Raw genomic sequence first — 12,110 nt, 5'->3', positions numbered from 1 at the left:
CATCTATAACACAGATCTCAGTCAACCATCTATAACACAGATCTCAGTCAACCATCTATAACACAGATCTCAGTCTACCACCTATAACACAGATCTCAGTCAACCATCTATAACACAGATCTCAGTCTACCACCTATAACACAGATCTCAGTCTACCACCTATAACACAGATCTCAGTCATCCATCTATTACACAGATCTCAGTCTACCATCTATTACACAGATCTCGGTCTACCATCTATAACACAGATCTCAGTCTACCATTTATAACACAGATCTCGGTCTACCATCTATAACACAGATCTCAGTCAACCATCTATAACACAGATCTCAGTCAACCATCTATAACACAGATCTCAGTCTACCACCTATAACACAGATCTCAGTCAACCATCTATAACACAGATCTCAGTCTACCACCTATAACACAGATCTTAGTCTACCACCTATAACACAGATCTCAGTCAACCATCTATAACACAGATCTCAGTCAACCATCTATAACACAGATCTCAGTCAACCATCTATAACACATATCTCAGTCTACCATCTATAACACAGATCTCAGTCAACCGTCTATATCATAGATCACAGTCTCCCATCTATAACACTTATCTCAGTCTACCACCTATAACACAGATCTCAGTCAACCATCTATAACACAGATCTCAGTCAACCATCTACAACACAGATCTCAGTCTACCACCTATAACACAGATCTCCGTCAACCATCTATAACACAGATCTCAGTCTACCACCTGTAACACAGATCTGTCTACCATCTATAACACAGATCTCAGTCTACCACCTATAACACAGATCTCAGTCTACTACCTATAACACAGATCTCAGTCTACCATCTATAACACAGATCTCAGTCTACCACCTATAACACAGATCTCAGTCTACCACCTATAACACAGATCTCAGTCTACCATCTATAACACAGATCTCAGTCTACCACCTATAACACAGATCTCAGTCTACCATCTATAACACAGATCTCAGTCTACCACCTATAACACAGATCTCAGTCTACCATCTATAACACAGATCTCAGTCTACCATCTATAACACAGATCTCAGTCTACCACCTATAACACAGATCTCAGTCTACCACCTATAACACAGATCTCAGTCTACCATCTATAACACAGATCTCAGTCTACCACCTATAACACAGATCTCAGTCTACCATCATGTTACACAGACATGTCACTGAAGAATGACAAAAAATACTTGTCTTCTTCATGATAGACCACTGTGTACACCTCCCAAAGAGAAATGTTCTACATCGAAACACAAATAACAAAAACAAAACACTGACAGAAATATGTCATGTCTGGTTACAAGAAGTTGAGATCCCCAGAAACCAGCCACTGATGTGAACGCACCTTGAGGATAATCTCAATGCCCCTTGCAGTCTTCTTGGGACCCTCTTTCAGATCTGGCCATGTGTACGTCCATTCACAGTCCCATGATCCGAAGATTTCTCCTCTCTTAGCAAGTAAAATTCGCCTAGAAACACAGAGACAAGGGTCTGTAACATGCTAAAATCATCAGTAAACTTGTACATGTAAACATTTAAACCAGCCAAGCAATAATCAAAATGCATTTGAACATCTAAATCCACAATTAACCTTCCCTATAATGACAGCAAAATAACCAGCCATTACAACTAGCAGCATGTCATGTAACCTATAGACAGTCGGTTAGTTGCCAAGATTACAAGGGAGCAAGTATCTACTTACTTGTCCAGTACAAGGAACACAAGTTTCCCGTCCTTACTGATGACCACGTGGGCCAAATACTCGTCTGAGGCAGCATATTTCCCCTTCTCAGTCTCCTGAAACACATGGAACCACGGCAATACTGAACTTAGTGTGAAAAATCAGTCTCAGTCAAAAATCATCAAATTTGCTCAGTATCAGGGATGTTTGTTTATCAAGTGGTCAAAACCATCCCCTTAATTCCTTATTTCCTAAAAAGTCACCGATAGTCATTCATGCTACATGTGACCAGATCAGCACAGATGGGGAGAGTGGGGATGTTCTCTTATACACAAGTGACCAGATCAGCACAGATGGGGAAGAGTGGTGATGTTCTCTAATACACAAGTGACCAGATCAGCACTGATGGGGAGAGTGGTGATGTTCTCTAATACACAAGTGACCAGATCAGCACAGATGGGGAGAGTGGGGATGTTCTCTTATACACAAGTGACCAGATCAGCACAGATGGGGAGAGTGGAGATGTTCTCTTGTACACAAGTGACCAGATCAGCACAGATGGGGAAGAGTGGGGATGTTCTCTTATACACAAGTGACCAGATCAGCACTGATGGGGAAGAGTGGAGATGTTCTCTTATACACAAGTGACCAGATCAGCACAGATGGGGAAGAGTGGGGATGTTCTCTTATACACAAGTGACCAGATCAGCACAGATGGGGAAGAGTGGGGATGTTCTCTTATACACAAGTGACCAGATCAGCACAGATGGGGAGAGTTGGGATGTTCTCTTATACACAAGTGACCAGATCAGCACAGATGAGGAGAGTGGGGATGTTCTCTCATACACAAGTGACCAGATCAGCACTGATGGGGAAGAGTGGGGATGTTCTCTTATACACAAGTGACCAGATCAGCACAGATGGGGAAGAGTGGTGATGTTCTCTTATACACAAGTGACCAGATCAGCACAGATGGGGAAGAGTGGGGATGTTCTCTTATACACAAGTGACCAGATCAGCACAGATGGGCAGAGTGGGGATGTTCTCTTATACACAAGTGACCAGATCAGCACAGATGGGCAGAGTGGAGATGTTCTCTAATACACAAGTGACCAGATCAGCACAGATGGGGAAGAGTGGGGATGTTCTCTTATACACAAGTGACCAGATCAGCACTGATGGGGAAGAGTGGTGATGTTCTCTTATACACAAGTGACCAGATCAGCACAGATGGGGAAGAGTGGGGATGTTCTCTTATACACAAGTGACCAGATCAGCACAGATGGGGAAGAGTGGGGATGTTCTCTTATACACAAGTGACCATATCAGCACTGATGGGGAGAGTGGGGATGTTCTCTTATACACAAGTGACCAGATCAGAACAGATGGGGAAGAGTGGGGATGTTCTCTTATACACAAGTGACCAGATCAGCACTGATGGGGAGAGTGGGGATGTTCTCTTATACACAAGTGACCAGATCAGCACAGATGGGGAAGAGTGGGGATGTTCTCTTATACACAAGTGACCAGATCAGCACAGATGGGGAGAGTGGGGATGTTCTCTTATACACAAGTGACCAGATCAGCACTGATCGGAAGAGTGGGGATGTTCTCTTATACACAAGTGACCAGATCAGCACTGATGGGGAGAGTGGGGATGTTCTCTTATACACAAGTGACCAGATCAGCACTGATGGGGAGAGTGGGGATGTTCTCTTATACACAAGTGACCAGATCAGCACAGATGGGGAGAGTGGGGATGTTCTCTCATACACAAGTGACCAGATCAGCACAGATGGGGAAGAGTGGGGATGTTCTCTAATACACAAGTGACCAGATCAGCACTGATGGGGAGAGTGGTGATGTTCTCTTATACACAAGTGACCAGATCAGCACTGATGGGGAGAGTGGGGATGTTCTCTTATACACAAGTGACCAGATCAGCACAGATGGGGAAGAGTGGGGATGTTCTCTTATACACAAGTGACCAGATCAGCACAGATGGGGAGAGTGGAGATGTTCTCTAATACACAAGTGACCAGATCAGCACAGATGGGGAAGAGTGGGGATGTTCTCTTATACACAAGTGACCATATCAGCACTGATGGGGAGAGTGGGGATGTTCTCTTATACACAAGTGACCAGATCAGCACAGATGGGGAAGAGTGGTGATGTTCTCTTATACACAAGTGACCATATCAGCACAGATGGGGAAGAGCGGTGATGTTCTCTTATACACAAGTGACCAGATCAGCACAGATGGGGAAGAGTGGTGATGTTCTCTTATACACAAGTGACCATATCAGCACTGATGGGAAGAGTGGGGATGTTCTCTTATACACAAGTGACCAGATCAGCACTGATGGGGAGAGTGGGGATGTTCTCTTATACACAAGTGACCAGATCAGCACAGATGGGGAGAGTGGGGATGTTCTCTTATACACAAGTGACCAGATCAGCACAGATGGGGAGAGTGGGGATGTTCTCTTATACACAAGTGACCAGATCAGCACAGATGGGCAGAGTGGGGATGTTCTCTTATACACAAGTGACCATATCAGCACAGTTGGGGAGAGTGGGGATGTTCTCTTATACACAAGTGACCAGATCAGCACAGATGGGGAGAGTGGAGATGTTCTCTTATACACAAGTGACCAGATCAGCACAGATGGGGAGAGTGGGGATGTTCTCTTATACACAAGTGACCAGATCAGCACAGTTGGGGAGAGTGGGGATGTTCTCTTATACACAAGTGACCAGATCAGCACTGATGGGGAGAGTGGGGATGTTCTCTTATACACAAGTGACCAGATCAGCACTGATGGGGAGAGTGGGGATGTTCTCTTATACACAAGTGACCAGATCAGCACAGATGGGCAGAGTGGGGATGTTCTCTTATACACAAGTGACCAGATCAGCACTGATGGGGAGAGTGGGGATGTTCTCTTATACACAAGTGACCAGATCAGCACAGATGGGGAGAGTGGGGATGTTCTCTTATACACAAGTGACCAGATCAGCACAGATGGGCAGAGTGGGGATGTTCTCTTATACACAAGTGACCAGATCAGCACAGTTGGGGAGAGTGGGGATGTTCTCTTATACACAAGTGACCAGATCAGCACAGATGGGGAGAGTGGGGATGTTCTCTTATACACAAGTGACCAGATCAGCACTGATGGGGAGAGTGGGGATGTTCTCTTATACACAAGTGACCAGATCAGCACTGATGGGGAGAGTGGGGATGTTCTCTTATACACAAGTGACCAGATCAGCACTGATGGGGAGAGTGGGGATGTTCTCTTATACACATGTGACCAGATCAGCACAGATGGGGAAGAGTGGGGATGTTCTCTTATACACAAGTGACCAGATCAGCACTGATGGGGAGAGTGGGGATGTTCTCTTATACACAAGTGACCAGATCAGCACTGATGGGGAGAGTGGGGATGTTCTCTTATACACAAGTGACCAGATCAGCACAGATGGGGAGAGTGGGGATGTTCTCTCATACACAAGTGACCAGATCAGCACAGATGGGGAAGAGTGGGGATGTTCTCTAATACACAAGTGACCAGATCAGCACTGATGGGGAGAGTGGGGATGTTCTCTTATACACAAGTGACCAGATCAGCACAGATGGGGAGAGTGGAGATGTTCTCTTATACACAAGTGACCAGATCAGCACAGATGGGGAAGAGTGGGGATGTTCTCTTATACACAAGTGACCATATCAGCACAGATGGGGAGAGTGGGGATGTTCTCTTATACACAAGTGACCAGATCAGCACAGATGGGGAAGAGTGGGGATGTTCTCTTATACACAAGTGACCAGATCAGCACAGATGGGGAAGAGTGGGGATGTTCTCTTATACACAAGTGACCAGATCAGCACAGATGGGGAGAGTGGAGATGTTCTCTTATACACAAGTGACCAGATCAGCACAGATTGGGAGAGTGGGGATGTTCTCTTATACACAAGTGACCAGATCAGCACAGATGGGGAGAGTGGAGATGTTCTCTTATACACAAGTGACCAGATCAGCACAGATGGGGAGAGTGGGGATGTTCTCTTATACACAAGTGACCAGATCAGCACTGATCGGAAGAGTGGGGATGTTCTCTTATACACAAGTGACCAGATCAGCACTGATGGGGAGAGTGAGGATGTTCTCTAACCTGGCTTAAAGATGACTGATGTTGGAGCTCTTGGTATAACATGGAAGATGGCACCCTTGAACCACCATGCTGATACTGAGCCAGTTCATGAGTTCTAAAGCCTCAGTCTTCGTTAGGAAAAGCAACGTGAGACCAAACGTGATGAAAATGTCACAGGTCTCAGGAAGTAACCAGCACAGCCAAGTGTATCAATGTGTACCTGCAGGATGGCGTAGCCCTCTGCCTCCTGATGGTTGTAGGGGCGGATCACCTTGTCATTGTGGAAGCGACGGGGCGGGCGGAGTCGGCGTACTTCATCAGACATTTCAGCAATCCTGGAGACCAACACTAACAATTAGTAGTTCCTCATACCAAGGTCTTAACAAGTGAGCCATTCAATACTTGTCAGTGTACTGCTGTACACTGTAATGAGTAACATAGGTTTTACATTCAGCTTGAACCAATATGCATTTGCACTTGCACTAACATATTCTCTGTCACATCAATCAGCTGTCTATGCTTATTACCAGATGTATGTCACCTCAGTTTCATTTCCAGAACAATACCTTCTGATTCCCTCAAATGAGCTGCTGGCGAAATCGATGACTCCACTTGTTGGTCTTGTGACCACACCGACCAGACCCTTGCCGATACCTGGAAACATACATACACTGTCATCACCACAGGAGCACACACAGAGACTTCATCTTCATGGGCCACATTGCATGTGAATGCATTTTTAGGAAAGGATCCATCAAAATTAATTGTATCATGTCATGTTATATATCAAATGAAAGCACAACTGTCCCTTGGAAATGCTGTACCCCCTGTATTGAGTAGTTACCTTTAAAGAAACCCTTGGCTCCCTCTTCTTGAGCACCCTCCAGGGGTTTCCTGACGATGCCAGTCACACCGTCAAATACACCCTGCACAGATACACACAGAACCGCATGGGACATCAGATACATTAACACAAGTGTAGTCAAACACAAAGAAATATCTTTAATACCAGCAGGTTTTAACCAGATCCCCCAATTCCAACAAGTCCCACAACAGTCACCTGCTATATTCAGAACAAACATGGAGGCTGGGTCTCCAGCTTGTACTTGTGCACCTTGTTAATTATGTGAAATCTTGAGGATGCATTACACTAAGACATATGGACAATCACTTCAGTATGTGTCAGGATCTAAAGTATCATCACAACACTCACCATCACTAGCCCCTTGCCTCCACGAGCGAAGCCCTCTCTGGCATTAGCTGGTCGCTTGTTGAGTTGCTCTCGCCTCTTCTTCTGGTAGTCATCGTCCAGAGTCAGGGCCGCCACGCCCTTACCCAATGTCCCTGTGATCCGAGACACGGCTCCTGCGGCGCCACCTATGCATACAAAACCAGCAACATTGGTGACAGAATCATCCTTAGCAACACCAACATCATTCTTAGCAACACAGCAGCAGCCGCATCTACCCCTTCATACTAATCAATGCATCTGGCTATCAACCTTGACAGGACTAGGATTGTTTACTAACAAATCAATCAACTTTCAACTCAGGACCTAAAATAAAGTGGCATCTCGTGACCAAATTGTTAACAGGATTCTGGACAGGAAGTGTACTGGCCTCTTGAAGAGTTCACTAGGCTATGACATGAAATGCAACTGTTTAATAAGCATGCTGATACGTGTCCAGTTGGGACAGAAAGACTGACCGACAGCATGTCCGAACAGGCTGCGTACACCAAGCGCCAGGCCCTCGGCGAACTCCTCTGGTCCTTGGATAGCACCCTGTAACACATCATATATACAATAGTACTATTTTCACAAAAATAACTGACTCTCTATGGCCTCTAACAGCACCAAAGCAACATGAGAAGTCTTTTATTTACAACCCATGTTGAAAACGCAAATATATAAATGGCAATTTTCATTTGTTTCGACAAAACTGAGAAAATGAACAAATTCAGGTGTCACCATTGATGGGAGCAAGCTAGTGAAGGTTCAGCTTTATTAGTTCAGTTATTTCTAAGGACAAGAAGTGTACAGATGTCAGATGCCAGACAACGAGGGCATGATGAACTTTCAGTCATGTGGACATGTACACGACAAGTTCCCTTACCTGACACGGTTCATAGAAGAGATCGACTGCTCCCTCTGACAGCCCGCGGAGGAGGCCGAAGGGGTTGCCCAGTACATCCAGCCCCAGCACCAGCACGTACATCTGCTTGATGGCCTGGCACACACCGGAGGAGGACATTCATGAGTGCGTCATCAACAACCAATCAGGGAATTACCATGGCTTATATTAATAAACAATTAACCACAGTCAACTGTGTCAGTACCTGTGTATGTTTACCTATCCGGTGTTACAGTATTGTGTCAGCAGCTGTGTATATTTACCTGTCCGGTGTTACAGTATTGTGTCAGCAGCTTTGTATATTGACCTATCCAGTGTTACAGTATTGTGCAAGCAGCTGTGTATGTTTACATATCCAGTGTTACAGTATTGTGTCAGCAGCTGTGTATATTTACCTGTCTGGTGTTACAGTATAGTGTCAGCAGCTGTGTATATTTACCTGTCAGGTGTTACTGTATTGTGCAAGCAGCTGTGTATATTTACCTATCCGGTGTTACAGTATTGTGCAAGCAGCTGTGTATATTTACCTGTCTGGTGTTACAGTATAGTGTCAGCAGCTGTGTATATTTACCTATCCGGTGTTACAGTGTTGTGTCAGCAGCTATGTATATTTACCTGTCTGGTGTTACAGTATTGTGTCAGCACCTGTGTATGTTTACCTGTCTGGTGTTACAGTATAGTGTCAGCAGCTGTGTATATTTACCTCTCCGGTGTTACAGTATAGTGTCAGCAGCTGTGTATATTTACCTGTCCGGTGTAACAGTATTGTCAGCAGCTGTGTATATATACCTATCCGGTGTTACAGTATTGTGCCAGCACCTGTGTATGTTTACCTATCCGGTGTTACAGTATTGTGTCAGCAGCTATGTATGTTTACCTCTCCGGTGTTACAGTATAGTGTCAGCAGCTGTGTATATTTACCTATACGGTGTTACAGTGTTGTGTCAGCAGCTGTGTATATTTACCTGTCTGGTGTTACAGTATTGTGTCAGCAGCTGTGTATATTTACCTGTCTGGTGTTACAGTATAGTGTCAGCAGCTGTGTATATTTACCTATACGGTGTTACAGTGTTGTGTCAGCAGCTGTGTATATTTACCTGTCAGGTGTTACAGTATTGTGCCAGCAGCTGTGTATATTTACCTGTCAGGTGTTACAGTATAGTGTCAGCAGCTGTGTATATTTACCTGTCAGGTGTTACAGTATAGTGTCAGCAGCTGTGTATATTTACCTCTCCGGTGTTACAGTATAGTGTCAGCACCTGTGTATGTTTACCTATCTGGTGTTACAGTGTTGTGTCAGCAGGTGTGTATATCTAACTGTCTGGTGTTACAGTATTGTGTCAGCAGCTATATATGTTTACCAGTCCGGTGTTACAGTTTTGTGTCAGCAGCTATGTATATTTACCAGTCTGGTGTTACAGTGTTGTGTCAGCAGCTGTGTATGTTTACCAGTCTGGTGTTACAGTACTGTGTCAGCAGCTGTGTATATTTACCAGTCTGGTGTTACAGTATTGTGTCAGCAGCTATGTATATTTACCAGTCTGGTGTTACAGTGTTGTGTCAGCAGCTGTGTATGTTTACCAGTCTGGTGTTACAGTACTGTGTCAGCAGCTGTGTATATTTACCAGTCTGGTGTTACAGTATAGTGTCAGCAGCTGTGTATATTTACCTGTCTGGTGTTACAGTATAGTGTCAGCAGCTGTGTATATTTACCTCTCCGGTGTTACAGTATAGTGTCAGCAGCTGTGTATATTTACCTGTCCGGTGTAACAGTATTGTCAGCAGCTGTGTATATATACCTATCCGGTGTTACAGTATTGTGCCAGCACCTGTGTATGTTTACCTATCCGGTGTTACAGTATTGTGTCAGCAGCTATGTATGTTTACCTCTCCGGTGTTACAGTATAGTGTCAGCAGCTGTGTATATTTACCTATACGGTGTTACAGTGTTGTGTCAGCAGCTGTGTATATTTACCTGTCTGGTGTTACAGTATTGTGTCAGCAGCTGTGTATATTTACCTGTCTGGTGTTACAGTATAGTGTCAGCAGCTGTGTATATTTACCTATACGGTGTTACAGTGTTGTGTCAGCAGCTGTGTATATTTACCTGTCAGGTGTTACAGTATTGTGCCAGCAGCTGTGTATATTTACCTGTCAGGTGTTACAGTATAGTGTCAGCAGCTGTGTATATTTACCTGTCAGGTGTTACAGTATAGTGTCAGCAGCTGTGTATATTTACCTCTCCGGTGTTACAGTATAGTGTCAGCACCTGTGTATGTTTACCTATCTGGTGTTACAGTGTTGTGTCAGCAGGTGTGTATATCTAACTGTCTGGTGTTACAGTATTGTGTCAGCAGCTATATATGTTTACCAGTCCGGTGTTACAGTTTTGTGTCAGCAGCTATGTATATTTACCAGTCTGGTGTTACAGTGTTGTGTCAGCAGCTGTGTATGTTTACCAGTCTGGTGTTACAGTACTGTGTCAGCAGCTGTGTATATTTACCAGTCTGGTGTTACAGTATTGTGTCAGCAGCTATGTATATTTACCAGTCTGGTGTTACAGTGTTGTGTCAGCAGCTGTGTATGTTTACCAGTCTGGTGTTACAGTACTGTGTCAGCAGCTGTGTATATTTACCAGTCTGGTGTTACAGTATTGTGTCAGCAGCTATGTATATTTACCAGTCTGGTGTTACAGTGTTGTGTCAGCAGCTGTGTATGTTTACCAGTCTGGTGTTACAGTGTTGTGTCAGCAGCTATGTATATTTATCAGTCTGGTGTTACAGTATTGTGTCAGCAGCTATATATGTTTACCAGTCCGGTGTTACAGTGTTGTGTCAGCAGCTATGTATGTTTACCAGTCTGGTGTTACAGTATTGTGTCAGCAGCTATGTATATTTACCAGTCCGGTGTTACAGTACTGTGTCAGCAGCTGTGTAAATATACCTGTCCAGTGTTACAGTATTGTCTCAGCAGCTATGTATAGTTACCTGTCCGGCGTAGTGTCTAGTCATCTCTCCCACAAGCTGACTCTGGTTGTAGAAGGTGTGGGACCTCTCGAAGTACCCCAGTCTGCAACAAAGTACAACACAAGATGTGGAGGTAGTTGAAGAGCAATGGCGCCAAAGTTCACTAAACAATATCTTTATTACAAGAAGAATCCAGGGGGTGAACCTACTTGAAGACTACATCCTGGACATCAGTGAGCACCACTCCCACGCTCTGCATAAAGATGTTGAGGACGTTGGAGTGAAGCTGAGTGGGCTTCCCGCTGTCATCACCGCCGCCGCCTTGCAGGGAGAAGCTCAAGTGTATCTGTACACAAACAGACCTATTGTCAGTGTGTGCAACCACCTCACACACACACGACCTTCACACACGACCTTCACACATCACCTCCACACACCACCTCCACACTCACACACCACCTCCACACACTCACACATCACCTCCACACACATCACCTCCACACACTCACACACCACCTCCAGACACTCACACATCACCTCCACACACTCACACACCACCTCCACACTCACACACCACCTCCACACACTCACACATCACCTCCACACACTCACACACCACCTCCAGACACTCACACATCACCTCCACACACACCACCTCCACACACACCACCTCCACACACTCACACACCACCTCCAGACACTCACACATGACCTCCACACACTCACACACCACCTCCACACACTCACACATCACCTTCACACACCACCTCCAGACACTCACACATGACCTCCACACACTCACACCACCTCCACACACTCACACATCACCTCCACACACCACCTCCAGACACTCACACATCACCTCCACACACTCACACATCACCTCCACACACTCACACACCACCTCCATACACTCACACATCACCTCCAGACACTCACACATCACCTCCACACACCACCTCCAGACACTCACACACCACCTCCAGCCACTCACACATCACCTCCACACACCACCTCCAGCCACTCACACATCACCTCCACACACTCACACATCACCTCCATACACTCACACATCACCTCCACACACCACCTCCAGACACTCACACATCACCTCCACACACTCAC

At 45.3% G+C, this 12,110-nt stretch overlaps 1 protein-coding gene across 4 annotated transcripts in view; it reads right to left on the bottom strand.

Moving 5' to 3' along the window:
- Positions 1 to 12,110, bottom strand: part of LOC139461037 (intermembrane lipid transfer protein VPS13A-like) — a 142,129-nt gene that overhangs the window by 6,726 nt on the left and 123,293 nt on the right. For all 4 annotated transcript variants that reach the window (XM_071242534.1, XM_071242536.1, XM_071242537.1 and 1 more), the window contains 10 exons: positions 11,195 to 11,331; positions 11,007 to 11,088; positions 8,002 to 8,115; positions 7,595 to 7,670; positions 7,101 to 7,264; positions 6,732 to 6,813; positions 6,454 to 6,541; positions 6,108 to 6,222; positions 1,751 to 1,845; positions 1,394 to 1,517 (listed from right to left, as the gene is read on the bottom strand). In XM_071242534.1, coding sequence (XP_071098635.1) covers positions 1,394 to 1,517; positions 1,751 to 1,845; positions 6,108 to 6,222; positions 6,454 to 6,541; positions 6,732 to 6,813; positions 7,101 to 7,264; positions 7,595 to 7,670; positions 8,002 to 8,115; positions 11,007 to 11,088; positions 11,195 to 11,331 — 1,077 coding nt within the window. The remainder of the gene's footprint in view (positions 1 to 1,393; positions 1,518 to 1,750; positions 1,846 to 6,107; positions 6,223 to 6,453; positions 6,542 to 6,731; positions 6,814 to 7,100; positions 7,265 to 7,594; positions 7,671 to 8,001; positions 8,116 to 11,006; positions 11,089 to 11,194; positions 11,332 to 12,110) is intronic.

This window comes from Haliotis cracherodii, unplaced genomic scaffold, assembly GCF_022045235.1.
Source record: "Haliotis cracherodii isolate W230 unplaced genomic scaffold, xgHalCrac1.p SCAF_14, whole genome shotgun sequence".
In the NCBI taxonomy this organism is placed as follows: domain Eukaryota; kingdom Metazoa; phylum Mollusca; class Gastropoda; order Lepetellida; family Haliotidae; genus Haliotis; species Haliotis cracherodii.
Note: the sequence above shows the minus strand (reverse complement) of the source record. Positions and strands in the feature narration are given on the sequence as shown.